Genomic DNA, 21,856 nt, shown 5'->3' with positions numbered 1-21,856 from the left:
CTTAGGCAAATATAAATATTAACCGTCTCTGACAATTTTGCTTCTTTATTTACCAGCATCTACACAAATTATTGCATGTATATGTATTAGTTTTACATATATAATATTAATTTTATCAAGGGTTTTGTGGGGGACATTGTCCCAATGTCTGTGGCGGGACTGGGGAGTCCGCAGTGGTATGTGTTGACACTTTCTGCTCCAAAACCTGGGTGTCTCCCCCCACTTGCTTTCAAAGCTAGGGGATAGTATATAAATTAAATCATTCAATATGGTTTATAAAAGGCAAAGTTATTACAGTTAACTGCGCCATGTGGTTACAATTTAAAATTGGGTTTATTGTATAGTGGGGCCTACACTGGGTATAGGTGGGGCCACATCCACCTCACTCCAGTGAGGGGATGCTACAGGCTGGTGCATGTAATAATTGGTTGATAAAGTAGCCTTTGTCATGCAAAGTTCTAAACCAGGTAGCACTGCAGGAGACAGGGTGAGAAGGGCAGGTCTCACTACCCTCCTTAGAACGCTGGGGATCGTTCAGGTTCGGGCACTGATGTTTCATACTCGGGCCCACAGTGTGTCCCTACATGGGTAGTTAAACTGGCACACTGGTCGGCTCCCCAGTTACCCCACAAAAAATCATTATGCGGCCAACATCCACCAATTGTTTGTAATAGCGGAGTAATAAATATTTCTCATACTATTTATTGTTAAGTTCTATTTCATTATTCCCGAATGTTGCCAGGCTCTGTGTCTTTCAAGCGAATATAATGCATAGTGCTGGGTTAGCTTGGTGAATTCAATAATTAATCAGATAAAGGCTATTTTAATTCAATGACCCTTTTCCACACATACAAAATGTACATTGTATTGAACATTTAATTTAATTCGACTTAACAGTGTAACAATATTGCAAAACAAGAGCGGTGAATTGCATAATATTATTGTTAAATAACTTATAATATGCGAAGATTTACTTACACTATCTGTAAGTAACATGTACAAGAAGCATATAGTACATTTAAAACCGCATCAATTGATAAATCAACAATGGTTGATTTCTTTGAACTATCAACCGCTTAATGAAGCCGGATAAGTAACAGATAATTATTCATTAAGTACTGTTCACACTGCATGTACAACGTTTCCAGGTTTTGAGCCCTTCATTTTTATGCATATAACAAGTCCTATCCTGTTTATTTTGGTGCATTTTCACCCACTTAATGAAGCCGGACATGGAACATATAGTACTGTGCTTTTAGCCCTTCATTTTTTTTAATTAAATGTTTCACTTTCACAACACATACATGTATATGTACATATATGATATATCTTGTACATATGTTTATATAATCATCTTGGAGAGCTTTTAACTATTTGATTATTCTATATTGTACAGTTCTTATGTAGTGAAAGAAAATTTTGGGAGAGAGAGAGAGAGAGAGTGTGTGAGAGAGAAAGGAGAGAGCAAGGGGAAAGGATTGGGGCATTGTTCACACACACACACACACACACACAAATATATGAGTTGCGTCAAGCGAAAAGGGACCATCGTGACAAAATTTTGGAAAATGGATTTTTGCTGGTTTATTAATAAGCACGTCCTTCTGAGTATTTTGATGCCAAATGTTTAATCAAATACTCAGTTTAAGACTAGATAAAATGCATTTGAAATGCACTTACTAATGCAAGATAACGTCGTAAAAACGTTGCATAACGTCATAGAATATCAATGTCATTAGAACGTCATCAAAAATAAAACAACGGCATTACTTGTCCTGAAGAAATATATTTCACTAAACTAATTGACATTTTCAAATGTTTAAAATGTTAGTATTCAATAAAACAAAATTCAAACGTGTTGGAAAACGAAAATAAATACACTTTCAATGTCATTAAATGAATCCTAACATTACATTATGTTTGCATTTAAAACCGTTCATTTTATTATCATCTTCATCACTCTTCAGCCTCTGGACAGGTAGTGTCCTTAAAAGGATCTCGTACAAAAGGGCGAACAACACGGAACAGGTAACGTTGCCTCTCTGAGGTAATCCCGCCGGTAGGTAGAATGTCGGGCATCACTGACCCTGTTGTTATGTCTTCCGGACTGATACTGGATTTCAGAAGGGTGATTTCTCGTTCACTGTCATCGGCGTGACTTTTGACGAACAGTTTTCCTGTATAAAAAAGAATAAATTTATTTCAGTACATGTACCTCTCACAGTGAATATACAGACATTATACATGTATTTTTTTTTTACAATGTAATTGACTTTATTGATATTGATTAAAAAGAAATATATATAAACTTCAAGATACATAAATAGTCTGTCAATCCGATGGAATTATATGTTTTACATACATGTAACTAAATACATACCCGGTGATAATGATGAAAATCTAAAATGTCGCATTTTCCGGATGCCTTTCACATTTGTGAAGAACGTGCTGGTAAACGACTTCCAATCATACCACTCCCAGCTGTGTTCTCCAGCGTCGTTGATGTAGGTAACGAGAGAGTTTGATCTGGCGCTTTTCCTAACCACCTCAACAAGACCGGAAAGGCTATCTACATCCGTCCTGTGGTACAGCCGCTTTATGTTAGCAAATCCGGCATCTACAAGACATCGGCCATGGTATGGAACCTGCATTGACAGCTGAATATCGTGATGCAAGCCCATGAGAGTTCGCCACATCAGATATCCCAGAACATATCTGTTTTTGTTTTCACCTAAAAAAAAAGAAAGAAAATATTAATGTTTGATACCAAACGACAAATAATACCGGTAGTTCATGTCATCCTGTTTATTGTCGGTGCGTGCTTTACCTGCACAATTGTCACAGTGTATCACACATGACTTTTCTCCTGAACCGTAGGTTGTGAGGCAGTGGTGAAGCATGGAGACAACACCATTGGCACCTTTGATCCCTGCACCATTTTCCCCGATGCCTTGGTCCTCATCAATCAGATAATTGATTTGATGGTGCTGTCCTTCAATTGCAACACCAAACAACTGAACTTTTCGGGGAGTCAGGAAATACAGTGGTCCTTCTTGGCGTGCGTGATGAGGGATGGAGGGAGAGCCTGGGAAAAGTGAAAAGTGTAGTGAACCTCCTTAAGGTCGGTTGAACAAGGGGGAATTACTCCAGCAGGCCTGTGATTTAGCTCCATTTCTTTTCTCGCATTCTTTACTGCATTGTTATACACCTGCAATGGATAAATAATGTCAAACAATAACATAGACACATTTACAGAGAAATACAAAAATAGTGTTGATATATTATCAAAATGTTTAACTACCTGACGCTCTTTCTCCACCATTAACAAATGTTCAGTGAAAGCCTGCAGATGCTCCTGTTTTTCCTGTTGTCCAGCAGCTGTAGATATGTTGGCCCGATGATTCTCACATTTTGGACAGATGTCGGAACGTGGAGTCATATACTTGATATGGGGACAGCAGTCTCTCCACAGAAGCTTAAATGTTGTAAGACCAACGTGGCGTTTGTTTGCTTCAGTAAATGATGTGACGTAGGTTGAATGCAGAGATGACTTGTTACCAGATGACGGCAGAAAGATGTGAGGATGTCCTTGGTTTTTCACATTGGGCTGAGGGAGTCCAAACTCTTTAGCGTAATTCTGGATAAAGTCTATTGCATTTTTCAGGTCATCAAAGCAGAAAGTATTGCTAGGGCGTCTATTCTTGTTTTTGTGCGTTCTTGGTATGCACCAATTTTCGTTCATGTGGAACACAATATTCTTCACATATTTTGAACCAACACCATATGCAAAAAGAAAAGACCCCCTGCAAATTTCCTTATTCCTGAAGAAGTATGTGTATCTCTTCCTTTTTTCCCTTTCCTCTCTGTGTACAGCTATTCGAATTGCACGAAAGTTTCCCCATGATAAACATGTCTCTTGAAAGTTCTCTTAATGCCAAGATCGAGTTCTGGATATCATCTAACGGGACACTGTCTAAGCAATTTTTTCCACATGAACAAGATGTCAAAACCTTTTCTTTCAAACTCTGTATATCACTGTTTCCATTACATGATACGTTGTCGTCGTCTTCACTTTCAATCTCTTCGCTATAGTCATCGACATTACTTCGAGTAAACAGGTCTATTCGTTCTCTTAAAACATCATCATGAACGCGGTTACTGTGTATTAACTCGCCCCTATCCGAATCGCTATCACTTTCTTCATCAGACGGTGCACTTGTCACTTGTCTATGACGAGGGAGGAACTCATCAATCAAGTTGTCTAAAGCCTGTTGATTTTAAAAAGTTTGTTTAGTTCGTGTATTGAAAAATTAAATTAGGATAGTACCCTTTACATAATTCATTGGATTGCCATTAATCAACTGACAGCCCCTTTTTTAGCTCACCGAGACGAAGTCAGGGGGAGCTTATGCTATACCCTCGGCGTCGGCGTCCGGACCTGGTTAAAGTTTTTGTTGCAGGTCCTGTATCTAAGCTATTACTTGTCCTTTCTTCACCAAACTTGCATGGATGATGCATCTGGACCTACTTATGGACTTGAAAGACTTGGATGCTGAATCTGAGTCCTAAATTTCAGATGCTGGAGGAGGTTAAGGTTGCTGGAGGAGGTTAAGGTTGTTGGACCAGGTTAAAGTTTTTGTTGCAGGTGCCCTTTGATAGCAATATCAAAGTTACTGCAGGTCCGTACTTCACCAAACTTGCATGGATGGTGTGTCTTATAATACTGATGCACCAGACAGGCTTGAGTGCTGAATCTGAGCTATAGGTTTCGGATGCTAGAGGAGGTTAAGGTTTTTGGAGAAGGTTAAAGTTTTTGTTGCAGGTGCCCTTTGATAGCAATATCTAAGTTACTGCAGGTCCGCACTTCACCAAACTTGCATTGATGGTGTGTCTTATGATACTGATGCACCAGACAGACTTGGGTGCTGAATCTGAGCTATAGGTTTCGGATGCTTGAGGAGGTTAAAGTTTTTGGAGCTGGTTAAAGTTTTTGTTGCAGGTGCCCTCTGATGATTATATCTTAGTTATAATTTGTACTAACTTCACCAGACTTCCATGGATGGTGCGTCTTATGATACTGATGCACCTGACAGGCTTGAATGCTGAGTCTGAGCCATAGGTTTCAGATGCTGGATATGGTTTTTTGGAACAGGTCACATGTTTAATAGATAATAGTACTATTTCAAACTTGCATAGTTAATTAAACTGTAATATGAATGAATCACAGAGGAAGCTTCAGATGCAGAGCTTGATCTCCATTATCAAGGATGCTAAAAAATATATCTTAGTTATTACAGGTCCTAACTTCACCAAACTTGAATGGATGGTGTGTCTTATGATACAGATGCACCTGACAGGCATGGATGTTGAATCTGAGCCAAAGGTGGCGGATGCTGGAGCAGGTTAAGGTTTTAATTGCTAGCGTCCTCTGATGATGATATCTTAGTTATTACTGGTCTGAACTTCACCAAACTTGCATGGATGATGCATCTTATGATACTGATGCACCTGACAGGCTTGAATGCTGTATCTGAGCCATAGGTTTCGGATGCTGGATGAGGTTTAGTTTTTTTGGAACAGGTCACATTTTTATAGATGATAGCTTGCATAGTTGATTGAACTATATTATAAATGAAACACAGAGGTTGCTTCAGATGCAGAGCCTGATCTTCATTATCAAGGATGCTAAAGAAATCTTCTCACTCAAACCTGCTCGATAGATAGATGTGTTTGTTGATAAATGAAACAACATGATTCCTATGATATAGTATTTTGTTGTATGAAACAATATTGTTTAATATGATACAATATGATATCATATGTAATATTATAAAAAGTTATATGATACTATATGATATTGTATCAATTTTTTTGATATTTTATGTTATGATATTGTATCATTATATCGTTATGTATAGTATTGTATATTATGATACAATATTGTATAATATTATATTGTATTATTAATTAATTATTTTATCACATGATACTATTACATAAGATATTGCAAAATATAACGTTGTATCCTATGATACAATATTGTATATATTATAATATTGTACCATACTATATTGTATAATATGATATTAGTTTCTGTAATATAGAATTATATGACATGAAATTGTATAATATGATACTGTAATATTTTATAATATCGTATCATACGATATTGTTTAATATGATATTGGTTTATAATATGATATACTACCACATCACATGAAATTGTATTGTATGATATTGTAAGATATATTATTGTTTTATATGATACAATATGTATAATATAATATTGTGTTATATAATATTTTACTTTATCACATAATATTGTATCATATGATAAAAAATCATATTATGTATCAAAAATGATACAGTATAATGCAATTTCATACTATATTATACAATATAATATCATATGTTTCAATTTTATGATGTAATATGATATTGTAATATAATACTATATTGTTTTATATATTATGATATTGTATTATGTGATCAAATACAATAACATATAACACAATACAATGTCATATCATACGTTACAATATTATATCTCATCATTGTTTATTATGGTATTTTATTGTATTATATGATACATGTTGTAGATATGTTAGGATGCAATATTGAATTTTATATTATTGTATTGATTAACATATGAACAAATGAATATCATACAATTTTTTAACAGATGATATACGATATTGTGTCAAAACAGAATCCATGAATATCCAAGATCATAAAGTATGATTTTCATTTAATATGATAAAGTTGGTCTCATAAAGGTGAAGTCTCATAAGGGTGATGTCTCGTCTCGGTGAGCTTTGTAATCTGTGATTACCTATGTTTTTATATATTCTTTGTATCAAAACAATAATATCTTCATAAGAATGAAAGTAAAGCAGTTAACTGATAACGGCATTACATGTAATAAGCAGAAAATAGTTGCAAAAGGGAACTTAATTTCTTCCACTGCTAAAATGTTCACTATTCATCAAGCTGCGAGAAGGGCTCGATACCGGTACCTCTGATATTAGAGATAAGACACATACCCCTACGCTCTGGGATCTTAGAAGTTAGGGTAGTAAATATTATACATATCTATCGAAAGGAATATTTCATGATCGTTGTCATGACAAACTATTCCGCTATTAAATATATTTGGTTTAGCAAGAAGGAAAAATAAATATTTCATACCAAAACATTGCATTATTGACTTTCATACCAAAACATTGCATTAATGACACTCTAAAAAAAGTTTTACTATACATTTTTAAAATAAGAAATTGAATTTAGAAAAACTATAAATATTAAGTAATACAATTAGTCAGAATAGCAAGTAAAAGGCAATCTCGTTTAGTAATTGGAATCGTAATTAGTAAATACCAATAATACAATTACTAATGATTTATTTTACTCATCATTTCTGCAATTACTTAAATGTATATACAGATTGGTAATTTATTTACTCAATTTAATACTTATTTTAAGTAATCAAAATCATTTTGTTATAAGTAATTTAATTACTTGTAGTAGACTATTTACTTTTTTGCATTTACTAAAATGTATATAATTATGTTTTTATTTACTGAATATAATTCTTATTTCAAGTAATCAAATTCATTTATTTTCATTAATTTATCTAATATGGTTTGTTATAGGTAATTTAATTACTTGTAGTAGACAAATTTATTACTCACTATTTACTTTTTTTGCAATTACTAAAAGGTATATAAATACTTATTTATTTACTCAATATAATTCTCATTTCAAGTAATCAAATTCATTTATTTTAAAATATTCTATAATTAAGTAATAGCAATACTTATTTTATCTAAATAATTTACTTATTTCATACCAATATGGTTTACCCATTTGCTTTTTACTTGTAGACATATTATTCTCCAAATATTATATCACATTGTTTTTAAAAATTGAACGTCTAAAATTCTGTTTCCTTGCACTCGCTGATAACTGTGAACTAAGAAAATTTTAGAGAAAAAAACACCAGACAACTGTGTAAATCAATAAATCTGTAATACCATAACACATACAAATAAACTGGCTAACAAAATGTTATGTTTACAAGGTTTCTAATTGGACTAGCTTGGATTTACAACAAATGTGCACTTGAGAGAAAACAGTAATTACTTCAAGCAATCATAAGCATTGCAATTAATTTTCCAGATAAGAAAGTTCTTTAAAAAAGCTCCAGTATATACTATATAGAAAATCTGTTGGTAATAATTGCAATTTAAAGCTTTACTGAAAAAAAATAATGGATAGAAAAATCGTATTTCACATTTTTATATACACTTGAAAGGAAATTCTCTCGTTTCCTTCACAACAACCAAAATATTAGTTGTAAAACATACCTCAACATTGCATTTTTAAACATTTTGCAGGATATGCATGGCAAAATATGTAATGACTCACAACTATATGTACATTGTAAACAATCAAACATGCACGGAAATATAAGTAACCATACATAAAAATAAAAATAAGGAAAAATAGATCTACCTAAGAAGAAATTAAATTAATTCCAGATAATTTTATATTTAACAACTTAAATCAGAAATTAAGGCCCATTAAATAATAAAATGACGTTAATTTGTACAAAATTTTAATGCAACGTCAAGCATGTTGAATTGGGTGCAGGCAAGTTAGGTTAACAATATATATGAATTTATAATAATTTATTATAATCAAACATGTTACAACTAGAATTAAATATCAAAAAATAACTTCATACTCAAAGTAAAAAAATAGACTACCTGAATAAAATCATAAAGTAAAAATAAGAAATGAAAAAATAATATATAAGTAAATAAATGTACATACTCAAAATAAACTAAATGTATAAAAATAGACTATCTGAATAAAATCATAAAAAAGTAAAAATAAGAAATGAAAAATTTAAGTATAAGTGTACATACTCAAGATATACAAAATGTATAAAAATAAACTATGTAAGTTTAATCATAAAAAAGTAAATATAAGAAATGAAAAAATAAAATAGAAGTGAACATACTCAAAATGGACAAAACAAAATGTATATATGCAAAAAGACTACCAGTATGTGAATCAAATGAGCCTTTAAAAACTTGGTAACTCCCCCCCCCCCCCCCCCCCCCCGGCAAAAAAAAGAAAAAGAAAACATGCAAACAAAGAGGAAAAAGTTTAAAAGTTACAAAAATATTCAAGTGAAACATTGCTGACAAAGAAAATTCTTCAGATTAAAATACATTCTTGACCAAAATTTAAACATAGGTAATCACAGATTACAAAGCTCACCGAGACCTGACATCACCCTTGAGACCACCTTTATCATATTAAATGAAAATCATACTTTATGATCTGGATATTCATGGATTCTGTTTTGACACAATATCGTATATCATCTGTTAAAAAATTGTATGATAATCATATCTGTCAGGTGCATCAATATACATAAGACGCATCTCCATGCAAGTTTGGTGAAGTTCAGACCAGTAATAACTAAGATATCATCAGAGGGCACTAGCAATTAAAACCTTAACCTGCTCCAGCATCCGCAACCTATGGCTCAGATTCAACATTCATGCCTGTCAGGTGCATCTGTATCATAAGACACACCATCCATCAAGTTTGGTGAAGTAAGGACCTGTAATAACTAAGATATACTTTTTAGCATCCTCAATAATGGAGATCAAGCCCTGCATCTGAAGCTATCTCTGTGATTCATTCATATTACAGTTTAATCAACTATGCAAGTTTGAAATAGTACTATTATCTATTAAACATGTGACCTGTTCCAAAAGTTAACCATATCCAGCATCTGAAACCTATTGCTCAGACTCGGCATTCAAGCCTGTCTGGTGCATCAGTATCATAAGACGCACCATCCATGGAAGTCTGGTGAAGTAAGGACAAGTAGTAACTAAGATATAATCATCAGAGGGCACCTGCAACAAAAACTTTAACCAGCTCTAAAAACCTTAACCTCCTCCAGCATCTGTAACCTATAGCTCAGATTCAGCACTAAAGCCTGTCTGGTGCATCAGTATCATAAGACACACCATCCATGCAAGTTTGGTGAAGTACGGACCAGCAGTAATTTAGATATTGCTATCAAAGGGCACCTGCAACAAAAACTTTAACCAGGTCCGGACGTCGACGGTATAGAATAAGCTCCCCCTGACTTCGTCTCGGTGAGCTAAAAAAAACTGTCCAGTGACTCCTCATTTTTTTTTGAGGCATAGGCTGCGAATTCTTTTTTGGCTTTATTGAGGACATTAGTGTCCCCACTATGGATTTTGTCCTCAAGAACCAAATCTTGTAGGAGAAGAAGTGGTCCAGTAACCTGGGCTGGGTAGGGTAAAATACCTAGATAATAATACCCCAACATTGCCAAAACGGCTTCTTCTGCTCCTGTGCACTTAGATAGAACATTGTCTCTTTCCATCAATAATGTTGCCGTTTTGTCTCCGATCGTATTGTGAAGAATCCATACACCAGATGTTGTTTTGTGTGCCTGTGCAACGTCAGTCCATGTTTCTGAACTCTAAAATGTGATTAGGTATAATTTTGAATTTACATATATATTTAAGAAATTATTTCAATATCTACCCAAGGTATACAATGTACAATGCGGTTTATATCTATAAGAGTAAACTGTCCCAACCCATGTTATATGAGTTGCATAGTATCACTTATGTAGATATTGAGTTCATTCCTTATAATTTAATTTTCCGCCATTGGAAGTCTAATTTACCTTTAATAAAATTGATATTAACCATGAAAATTTTCATGTAAAATCAAGCAGATTAATGTTTTTGATGTTACTGTGCAATCTGCAACCCAGGTTAAACAATATATTAAACCAGATTTCTCTATCAAATGTATAATAAACTTGATGCTGCTTTGAATGCCCTTTTTTAAAGATTTTATTTGGGATACATCACATTTCCAAATTCAGTACATTACCTTGACAACATGGACTAGAAAGTGCCCAGGCTTCAATTTTCCTGTCATTTTGGTGTTACCACAAATAATGGGAAGGTGGAACAAAGCCACTAGGTATCTTTGATCTAATAAAAAATAAACATCTAAAGCAATAATAAGTTATCGTGTTAATTTACTGCAACAAAATCACTAGATACGTTTATAACTTACATTTATTTTGGAGACCGTGCCCGATAACACATAAATTTACATATCAATTTTTTTTCCCATCTGGCACGGTCTCTAATTAAAATGCAAGCGATAAACTAAAATAATATTTAGTGAATTTTTACACCTTATTGTATTCATCCGCCATTTCTTGATTAAGCAAATTTATACTTATTTAATGAGTTGTCAAAAACCAGGGAGGCAAAGTTGGGTTTTTTATACACAATTTAGTTAAATAAATGGAATAAAATCTTGTAATTCTTTAAATACTTTAAGGAACTTATTTCTTATGCGCCTTAAATAGGCGGTGCAGAATATGAATTTGGACGATTGTCAATCCAGACGATTGCTAGAAGGCTGCCGAACATTAGCTCGACGCCTTAAAAAAATCATCAAAACTTATAAACAGATAAAACGAGTATTAAAAATGTATACAATGTCCTAAGTTACCACATAATTGCATTATCTAAACATGTGTTGAACATTAAATTGCATTGAACATAAAATTGTTTTGCCAAAGATTTATTTTTGTTCTTGATAAACAATCACTATACATGTATTATATTTTAGAACTATTGCATCAGACTTATCATAAAATTATTACCTATAGTTTTAAGAGTAGACCTTGGGATTTTAAGGATCCCCTTTTCAAATAACATATCTAGTGATGTTGTAAGGAACTCCCCCAAGTTCTCTTTCATTTCCGTCATCTCCGCAGGCACCTGCATGTACATGTTGTAAATGACCTGAATTAAAAAATAGTAAAAAGTATGTCAGAACACTCACATTTAATTCATTGCTTGAGTACAAACTATAGTAAAACCTCATTATTTTAAACTAAGTATATGATCTTACATTTGTCTCCTTCAGTCGTGCCTCATATGACAGTCTGATTAGTTGGTGAATATCGTCTGATGTTTTAGCGGTTGCTAATCTTTTTAATGCAGTCATCAGTGACGTTTTACTTTTGTCTTGAAGTTCTTGAGCATCACTTGTTTCTTTAAAAAAAAAAAGATCGAAGGAGTAGGGGATTAAGTTAAAATGTTGATATGCAGTCTCATTTTTTAGAAAAGCCCACACTATCAATTAATTGCTTTTAACAAATTCAGCATTTGTTGCTACCTTTTTCTTTTTGTACCTCTTCTTCTTTCTGTGGACTATGGACTTCTTTGCTCTTTTTTTTATTGGGAGTCTGATTTTCTTTCTCTACTTCCTCATGAGGCTTATCGACTTCCATGTTCCCTCCTTTGCTCTGGTCCCCTCCTTTGCTCTGGTCCCCTCCTTTGCTCTGGTTCCCTCCTTTGCTCTGGTTCCCTCCTTTGCTCTGGTCCCCTCCTTTGCTCTGGTTCCCTCCTTTGCTCTGGTCGCCTCCTTTGCTCTGGTCGCCTCCTTTGCTCTGGTTTCCTCCTTTGCTCTGGTCGCCTCCTTTGCTCTGGTCGCCTCCTTTGCTCTGGTTTCCTCCTTTGCTCTGGTCGCCTCCTTTGCTCTGGTTTTCTCCTTTGCTCTGGTCGCCTCCTTTGCTCTGGTCGCCTCCTTTGCTCTGGTTTCCTCCTTTGCTCTGGTCGCCTCCTTTGCTCTGGTTTCCTCCTTTGCTCTGGTCCCCTCCTTTGCTCTGGCTTTCTCCTTTGCTCTGGTTCCCTCCTTTGCTCTGGTCCCCTCCTTTGCTCTGGCTTTCTCCTTTGCTCTGGTCCCCTCCTTTGCTCTGGCTTTCTCCTTTGCTCTGGCCCTCAACTTCCTCTTCTTCAGTCATTTGCTTCTGTCCAATTTTGTCTAGACCATCATCTTCACCCTATTTAAAAACATAACCTTTTATTTCTCTACATTTTTTTTTTTATTCTTGCCAATATCTTCTTATCCTACACTGTAGCTATTTTCCAAATAAACACACGCTATTATCTCTCATTCTTATTTTTTGCTGAAAGACAAAAAAGATTATGGTTGGATGGACCTTGGTGTAGTTAAAGTCTATGGCCATACACCTAAAGATGGAAGAAATATGGTTTTATATATTCAGCATAATAAACAATGATATATTGGCCTTATTCCAATAGGTATATGGTTTATATGGGCAAACTTAGCATAGGTGTATTTAGCTTCATTCTTTCTTACCTGTTTTTTGAGAGATTTGTATCCCTTTTTTCTTCCTTTGGTTGATACAGGTGGTGTGATGTTGTACATTCTTCGGCGCAGAAATCCCACCAATGAATTCTATATAATTTAATTAAAAACTCAGTAAAAGGTAAATCAAATAACAATATTTTTTTTTACTATATATATTTGAATGGTTATTAAAAATTAAAAAGTTATTTTTCAAATTAAGTTTGCTTACATAATTATCTCTAAGACCCTCCAATGGCTTATCCCTCAGGCTTGGATAATGACTTGCCATCAACCTAGCTAAAGATTGAAGTTCTGCCTCTGATGGCCTTCCTCCATTCTGTCCTATCAATGAATCCATTGACATACGGACTACCCGTCGTCTCTCCGTTTCAATGCTCTGTTGAGAGTGCTGAGAGGGATTGTTGAGGATTTCAGATCTTGGTATAAAATAATCATCCATTTGTAAAGACTGCCTCATTGGTTCATGCCTCTTAGCTGGTCTCTGTAGTTTTGGCAAATTACCAGTAGGAGGTGATGGTGATCGTTTCCTTTTAAATTGAGGGGAGTCCGATTCATCAACATCCTTGTCTTTTTCATGCTTTATTAAAAAGGTAATGTTTCATTGATGCAAAAAATGTGTTAAAATGATATGTGTTTACATTTAAGTTAAAAACATATATTAATTTCAGTTAAATGCTTGTGTCTTGAACAACTATATTCATGAAAATGATGATAATGTCACTAAAAATAATTTTGAAGTCCAAATTTTCATATTAATGGAGTAATTTTTACCAGCTCTTCTAAACACCGCCGTATTTCCTTTCTAACTTTGAAAGAACTTGAAAGATCCTTTAGATCAGATTCATTTAGGTCAAGGAAGGTCCTTCCATCTATGTCGTTTTCTACAGAAACAAATACAAAACCTTGAAGACACAGTACTATAACATTTTGTTAAAATTAGGTCACACTTAACAATGAAACATCAGAAAATGGATAGAGATGCTCATAACACTTTTGCCTTTTTTCATGTTTATAGTATTTACATTTCTTATCATTTTTTATCTGTAAAATTAAAACAGGGTTATCATGGAAAGGTTATTGTGAATGTATTCTTAATTTAAAAAAGATATTTATGAAATTTGATTTGCAGTCTAAAACATGTATCTTATTATCAGGGTTGTCTCTAAGACCCGGGAGGCGGGGATTTCCCCCGCCTAAAGTGACGTGATTACCCGGCTATTATTGCACTTCAAACACAATCTAGCTATAAGGAAGACCTCCAGATCCCCTTCTACTTTTTTATTTCTCCCTTCTACTTCAATTTTTAGAGACAACCCTGTATTATGCATCTAGTTCGTTAATTAGCTTTCTCTTTCAATGCTCAGATAATTCAATTTTGGCAAGTTGAATCTCTTTGTTAACTACTTTTAATGTAATAATTTTGTTTGATCGTTTTAGCATGTTTGGATTGAATGTTGTTATAGATCTGTGTCCGCCTTTTATTTTTATACTACGGATGCTACTATGGACGTATTTAAAGTTGACCTACCGATAACAGTGACGAATTTATCCATTTGTCTATCGCTCCATGTTAATTAAAGCTTGCATCGCTACTCTGATAAACATCCCATTAAAGCATTTAAACGACAAGAGCAACTCTCATTACGACCTTAGAGGGGGTATAAATAATTGACTATATTATCGGGACCTCTCTTTTTTTTATGAGTTACATTTATGAGTTTACTTTCGTTTCATGATATACTGAAAACTCTTGTCACTTTTTAATCAATTTGGAAATACAAAGATTTTAATAGCTAGAAATAAGTACTTGTCCGAGGACTACTACTACTTAACAAATCAGTTGTCTGACCAATTAAAATACTCGCCCCAGGCGTCGGGCAATGCTATTTGTCTAGCCCTGGAGTGTATATGACCAGAAGTTTTATTAATTAGTCTTCTTTTTCTTAGCAAGCTGCACCTGAAATATGGATCTTGATTTTACTTAAGTTTTTTAAATGTACATTGAAAACACTTTTTCAACCACAATCAACTTGATTGAAATGGGGGTTTTCGGTGAATTTATTTATTGCAAAACACTGAAATACACCTTTAATTACCAATTTAATCAATTTTTTCATCAGAAACAATTAATTAGGAACTTCACTATCCAGTAACTAAGCCCCTTGTGGTAACACTATCCTGGCTGTGCCAGTGAATGAATCCAGTTGAGTCCTCCGACTCAATAGAAATCGTCAATCATTAGTAGAACAACTAAATATTGTACTATGTCCCATTCATATTAGTGTATATATATATATATATATAAGCCTAATTATATCTACTTTGGTTGCATAATACATTTATAATCTATACAAAGTATTAAATTTGATGTTTCCATGGGAATGATATACCTGCTATTAAATCTTGAACATCTTCTGACACATCCCTTTCTTTAAGCCATCTTGTTACACCATCAGCGCCAAAGTCTTCGAAACTTCTCATCTCAGCCATTTTGATAACCCGGCGCAAATTGGATTTGGCGCGAAACGGAAGTGTGTTGCGGAGGAGAAAAGCCAAAGTAATTCGTATTTAGATTAGTCGCGCCGTTAACGCGAACGTAAATAAAAGTTTCTAACCATCTCAGAAATTCGAAAATATAAGACAATATATCTTCATTCGTAGAATTTAATCCTATTTTTCTCTTTTTACAATCTGAAGAATGCACAACTACATTTATGTCTCTGGTACAAGTTAATGGATTTTTTGTCTACAGCATCTTCCTATGTACGATGGCTTGGAAATGTCCTATCTGTGTTATTTTTATCGCAGTAACTTTGCGAATTTTAATGAGGCACATATTCTCAGAACATTCATATAAACCAGATTTCCGGGTAGAATGTTGTGTCTCTGGATGCAAACAAGTATATCGGAAATACAATTCGTATTATCGTCACACAATGAAATACCACTTGGATATGTTGGATACACAGGCAGAGTTTGTTGTAAACAATACACCAGTTCAAGAAACGAATGATGCACAGACAGCCCGTGTTCATAATAATGTTTCGGTTCATGAAACGAACGATCTCGAAATGGTAAGACTATTCAGCTGTTTTTTTTCTTTAAATTTGTAAATATTACATGTACAGTGGGTCAGTAGATGTTCTCCTTCTTTTGCACTGAATTCTCAAATGTTAAAAAAAAAAACCTTTGTTTAATAAACAAGTTATGGTATTGTAGGCTATGGATGTTCCCATGAACATGGATGGTTATAATGATCATGAAAATGATGAAGAGGATAATATGCAGGACAATTACACAGATGATTATTTTGACAAACGCAAAGCTGTGTCGTTCATCATGAATCTAAAAGAAATGTACAGGATACGTGAGGTATATATGTTGATATTCGTAATGTTATATATTGTCGTTCATTCATATTATTTATTCAAAGTGCATGTATTATACATTCATGTTTATCTATCTATCTATCTATCTATCTATCTATCTATCTCTCGATACTACTCGCCCTCAATTCTGAGTACTCTGAGTAGGGTTCACTGCTTGTTAAAAGATAAAGAGAAGTGAGTAAAGTAAAATTTCAACAGAGTGAAAAGGGGATAGTAATATTATTATGTTTTAGTGAAGATAAAAGATAAGATAATTTATACTGTAGATTCCTTTTTTATGCAAGTACTTAATTCCACTATTCAACTGTTTTGCATCTAATCACGGGAATATAAAATTACGAGTGCTGAAATTTTATTATATTTTCATTTAGTTTATATCAAAAGCAAGATTTTTAAATCAGTGAGATGTGCTTCTCACGATTATACACATATGTATTAAGACCTCTATATGACTATGTTAACAAAAATATACACATTTTCTATGGTTTTGTCCATGAAAACACTACACATGATGGTTACTCTGGCATTTGAATAATAAGCCATCAAAAATTAATAATTTGTTTATGATATCAGGTAATAAAAGCCCTTTGGACTTATTGGGATTTTTTTTCACAAGACTGCATTTTTATAAAGAAAAAACAAATAAACCTCAAATAATGATTCTGTATTCTTTTTAATTTTTTGCAGACAGCTGCCGAAGATGTTGCCAGTGGGGTGAATAACATTGTAGAGAGTTATATGCACATACTGAGGACCAGATTACGTCACTTTATGCAGGACTTAGACACTGATATATCTGAGCGCACCTTCGGTGAAATATTTGATATTGAACTACCTTTTAGTGGAGTGGTCTCAGCACATGAGAGAAAGAAGTTTATAAAAGAAAACTTTCTATACATTGTAAGTATGCATTTATATTTTAAAAAACTTGTTTATTTTGACATCAAAATAAAAATTTTGTTTCAAACTCTATAGGTACATTTGTTTATAATTAGGGCCCCACATGAAAATGCATGAGTTCTATAGGAATATTATTGTCCATCTGTTTGTGAGGAATAATTAAAATTATGTTCAGAACAATGTATTGAAGATGAAAAACACTGTCTTTTATACTGCACTTTGTATAAAAATCTACAACAGAAATTCAAATATTTCTATATGGCCGGTGAATTTTGAAGAATTTGATAATAGTCAATATTTATTTGTTTCATTGATCAATAATTACCCATTACAAACTGCTACATTTATAAACTCTGCATACCAGCTCAGGAAAAATAATATTCAAAAGTAAATGTGTTAAAATTTTGTACATCAGAAATGTAATTTATCAATGTTCATAGGTAAATATAATATAAATCTGAAATTATGCATGTATAAAGTTACAATTGTATAAAGTGACTTATAGGGGGCCGGGTGAAAATTATTTGACATATACTTTATATAATAGAAATGTCTTGCATAATGTCGCTATAATAAACAATTACTTACTTACTTACTTATTTTAAACCAACTTCTTGCAGGAGCCACAGACAGTACATGTTGGCCAAAGGCTTCAAGTGGTTCGACAGAGAGGACAAGCTAATTTAGATGTTGTTAGAGACACTTTTATGTATATTCCACTTATTGAAAGCATTGAACAACTGCTGCAAAACCAAGATATACTTGAACTTGTAATTAACCAACCTGCAGAAAGAATGGATGGGTTTTATTCTGATATTCAAACTGGTTCTGTCTATCGTCAAAATTTTCAACAAAACCAAATAGCTTTGCCAATTGTGTTGTATTTTGATGATGTTGAAATTTGCAATCCCCTAAACAAGCGTGCAGGAACTCACAAAATCGGTTTATTTTATTACAGTCTTGCAAACCTACCAGTTTTATATCGATCACGATTACCAGCAATTCGTTTGTTGGCGGTTATAAAAAGGAGTATAATGAATAAGCATAATCTTAATGTTGTATTAGAAAGAATAAAAACAGATTTAGAAACTCTTTCTAGGGGAATAACTTTGACCATCAACAGTTGCGAATACAATATAGCTGGATGGTGTCATTGTTTTGTAGGAGATACTTTGGCTGCTAATGAATTTGGGGGGTACAAAATAGGTGTTGGTTTTGCATATCAAAAATGCAGAACTTGTGAATGTACATTTGATGACATGCAGGCAAATTTTGAAGAGCATCTTTTCATTGAGAGAAACTTAGATCGTTATGATGAACAGTGCTATGAACTTTCAGTGGCACAAACTCAGTCAGTCAGAGATGCCATATCTCGTGCCTATGGAATTAATGGCAGAAGTGTAGCCCGTGATTTCCCAAATTTTGACTTAACTCAGCAAATTCCACATGACATCATGCATGTTATTTTTGAGGGAGTTGCAGTGTATGAGATCAAATTGGTTTTAAAAGTTTTGTTAGATGATAGGCTTTTCTCTGTTACAGAGCTTAATAATTTAATAGAAAATTTTTCTTATGGTTATGCAAATAGAAGTAGTCAACCAACTCCTATTCCAGCCAAAGTCATCAATGGAAATGATACAACTCTCAAGCAGTCTGCTTCAAGTATGATAGTACTTATGCGGTTGCTTCCTTTTTTTCTCATCGATAAACTAAACTGTGCTTTCAATAATCCATACATTCATTTCTTGATAGAGTTGTGTGAACTTACATTGATATTATTATCTCCCTTGATATCTTATGAATCAGTGCAAATGTTGAAGGTAATGATTTCAAGTCATCTAAAACAATTTAAAGAATTGTTTCCTGAAAAAAACATTATTCCAAAACAGCATTATTTAATACATCTTCCATCAACCATAGAAAAGTTTGGAGCTCTTTGTAATGTTTGGGCTATGAGATTTGAATCAAAACATAATTTCATCAAAGAAAGGATGATTGGATGTCACAATTTTAAGAATATTGAAAAATCTATTGCTGAACGTTGTGCAATGTATGAGTGTACATTAAATTTATGTGACAAACATCCATTGTTTAACAATGATTGCATGTTTGGGAAAAAAAAACCTGTTTTGCAAATTGAAAACTCGAGAGAAAAATTATCAAGTTTTTTTGGTATTGATGCAAATCAAGTTAAGTCTGTTCATGAGGTAGGATGGATTTTGTACAAAGGTCAAAAGTTTGTCTGTAACCAATGTGAGATTGCATTTGGTGTTGCAAATAGTATGCCTGAATTTGGGACTTTGAAATCCATTTGGATCACAGAAGAATGGTTTGATGATTCAGAAATTCAACGTATTTACTTTAACTTACAAATGTTTGAAACTTTAAGTTTTAATGAAGAAATTCTTTCATACCATGTAGCTTACCCGAGTATGCCCCAAGGACATGAGCTCATACACATTGATAATATGTTGATCCATTGTCCTTTGCATGTTTATAGGGGCAGCAGCAAAAATGTCACATTCCTATACCATTTGATTTTGTAGATCTGATCATGTACAAAATGACTATGAATTAATAAAAGCACTTTATTGGTTACTGAATGGTTTTGAGATTTGACTCATTGATCAATATGGCAATGTATAGACTGCATTGATCTCCTTAAAAATGGATTTCAATGAAAGTAAGTTTATAGCTAAAGACATTATATTCTTATGCAATGTAATTATTATAAAATTGAAAAAAAAAATCCAATATTTTAATTTGGCTCTTTTTAAACAAATATGTACATGATAGATATGTACACATATTGCACCGTGTAATGCAATATTTATCTAGTTCTTCTCGATCATGACTCTGCTGGTAATGGCGAATCAAGATTCTTAAAGGTGGAGACAATAAAACAACCTTGCATGGACAAGTATATAATTCTGATAAATAAGGACAATTATACCTTTTTGAAAGCAAAGGAGATATATGCCATTTCTGAAAAGCTAGTCACTTTCAAATTTCCTATTGTATTGCCCAACCTGTCTGTGTGCAAACTCTCTCTCTCTCTCTCTCTCTCTCTCTCTCTCTCTCTCTCTCTCTCTCTCTCCTCTCTCTCTCTCATAATATACTTATATAGTAAGTCTGTTTTTGCTTTAAGTATATGAGAGTCTTTATCATAACAAATATCAGTAAAGGAATTACTTAGTAAATCATGTTAAGTATATGATAGTTCCTTATCATAACAAGTATCAGTAAAGGAATTACTTAGTAAATCATGTTTAGTTTTTAGTAAATGATTGTCCCTTTTTTCATAACAATAATCAGTAAAAAGGAATTACTTAGTAAAACATTTCTACACATTAAGTAAATGTAAGTAAAATATTTTTATTTAGTAATTGACATGAAATTCAGTAATTGTTTTAAATTTGTAAGTAAATGTTAAGTAATTACCTATTACTTATTAATATGATTTTAAGTAAAAAATGATTACTAAGTAAAACTTTTTTTAGAGTGGACTAAGTCTATAGATGCCGCTAACAATTACTTAAGCTACAGTGCGTTACATTACGTGTTGACAGAGCGTACTTTACTTCTTGATCAACATGCATTATTTCAGTGACAGCAAAATGTCCACGATTTCTGCTGTCAAATCCTATGAACGGAAGGAGCTATTACTTGCTATTTTATTGGAATTGCATTTGTTTGAAATGAGTAATGTTACTTCTAACGATTTATGTACAGTAAGTTAACGTCTGACAACTATAAAGGCGTATAATTATCATATAGGCCCTTGTTTTTATGAAGTGTCATATAAAATAAATGCACATGAAATGATAATAAATAAGTTACCTGTAAATCCATGAAAATTGAATACAGCAGGATCGATGGTCACGCTTTTATTTACATTACATATAGATATGATACGATCTTTAACGTTGTGCGTTTTCTTCACCTTTTTCCGGTAAACAAGCAGACGAAACGTCACGTCTTTGCAGCGTTATTGTGACGTATTTATTCTATGTCACGAAGGTCCCTTTTCGCTTGACGCAACTCACACACACACACACACACACACACACACATATATATATATATATAAACCATAATCACGTGATAGGTCCCTGTTCTATATGGATACTTGTTGAAAGAGGAAAAAAAGATAAAACAAAAAATCTGAAGAAAAAAAGACATCACAGTTCAAAACAAGATTGAGAAGAGACACAATAAAGAGACATATTAACTATATATTGCAGTGCTACAGCTTATCACATAACTTTTGCCAATGGCTTTCATACTCCTTATATCTTCAA

The 21,856-nt window shown here is 33.4% G+C and overlaps 2 protein-coding genes and 2 long non-coding RNA genes across 5 annotated transcripts; 1 reads left to right on the top strand and 3 right to left on the bottom strand.

The window, feature by feature from the left end:
- Positions 1-841: 841 nt before the first annotated feature.
- On the bottom strand, positions 842-4,511 carry LOC105326162 (uncharacterized). 2 transcript variants are annotated; one of them, XM_066085800.1, is made up of 4 exons: positions 3,302-4,511; positions 2,828-3,208; positions 2,381-2,731; positions 842-2,177 (listed from the first exon to the last, which is right to left on the bottom strand). In XM_066085800.1, exons 2-4 carry the CDS (start codon positions 2,898-2,900, stop codon positions 1,957-1,959), a joined length of 645 nt encoding a protein of 214 aa, XP_065941872.1. In that variant the 5' UTR covers positions 2,901-3,208; positions 3,302-4,511; the 3' UTR covers positions 842-1,956. The 2 variants fall into 2 exon arrangements, with proteins under 2 accessions (XP_065941872.1, XP_065941873.1); XM_066085801.1 differs by lacking the exon at positions 2,828-3,208 and having other exon boundaries at positions 3,302-4,510.
- Positions 4,512-10,463: 5,952 nt separating this feature from the next.
- On the bottom strand, positions 10,464-11,971 carry LOC136275665 (uncharacterized). Its single transcript, XR_010714187.1, has 3 exons — positions 11,750-11,971; positions 10,960-11,063; positions 10,464-10,537 (listed from the first exon to the last, which is right to left on the bottom strand). It is a non-coding gene; the product is annotated as an uncharacterized lncRNA (long non-coding RNA).
- Positions 11,972-12,009: 38 nt separating this feature from the next.
- Positions 12,010-15,780, bottom strand: LOC117686287 (serine/arginine-rich splicing factor 4-like). Its single transcript, XM_066085305.1, has 6 exons — positions 15,657-15,780; positions 14,038-14,147; positions 13,475-13,843; positions 13,255-13,353; positions 12,284-12,934; positions 12,010-12,143 (listed from the first exon to the last, which is right to left on the bottom strand). The coding sequence occupies exons 1-6, from the start codon at positions 15,754-15,756 to the stop codon at positions 12,096-12,098; spliced, it is 1,377 nt and encodes a 458-aa protein (XP_065941377.1). The 5' UTR covers positions 15,757-15,780; the 3' UTR covers positions 12,010-12,095.
- On the top strand, positions 15,773-20,644 carry LOC105320664 (uncharacterized). Its single transcript, XR_010714186.1, has 4 exons — positions 15,773-16,340; positions 16,486-16,638; positions 17,343-17,555; positions 18,176-20,644. It is a non-coding gene; the product is annotated as an uncharacterized lncRNA (long non-coding RNA).
- Positions 20,645-21,856: the final 1,212 nt, after the last annotated feature.

This window comes from Magallana gigas, chromosome 5, assembly GCF_963853765.1.
Source record: "Magallana gigas chromosome 5, xbMagGiga1.1, whole genome shotgun sequence".
Taxonomy (NCBI): Eukaryota; Metazoa; Mollusca; class Bivalvia; order Ostreida; family Ostreidae; genus Magallana; species Magallana gigas.
Note: the sequence above shows the minus strand (reverse complement) of the source record. Positions and strands in the feature narration are given on the sequence as shown.

Bases quoted from the DNA above. Each gene is read 5' to 3' on its own strand.
- LOC105326162 (XM_066085800.1), bottom strand. From the start codon at position 2,900: ATGCTTCACCACTGCCTCACAACCTACGGTTCAGGAGAAAAGTCATGT. The intron at 2,732-2,827 runs GTAAAGCACGCA...CTTTTTTTTTAG, and splicing joins ACACTGTGACAATTGTGCAG to GTGAAAACAAAAACAGATAT. The intron at 2,178-2,380 runs GTATGTATTTAG...TTTTTTATACAG, and splicing joins ATTTTCATCATTATCACCGG to GAAAACTGTTCGTCAAAAGT.
- LOC117686287 (XM_066085305.1), bottom strand. From the start codon at position 15,756: ATGGCTGAGATGAGAAGTTTCGAAGACTTTGGCGCTGATGGTGTAACA. The intron at 12,935-13,254 runs GTAAGAAAGAAT...GTTTTTAAATAG, and splicing joins ACAAATCTCTCAAAAAACAG to GGTGAAGATGATGGTCTAGA. The intron at 12,144-12,283 runs GTACAAAAAGAA...TTTTTTTTAAAG, and splicing joins GTCCACAGAAAGAAGAAGAG to AAACAAGTGATGCTCAAGAA.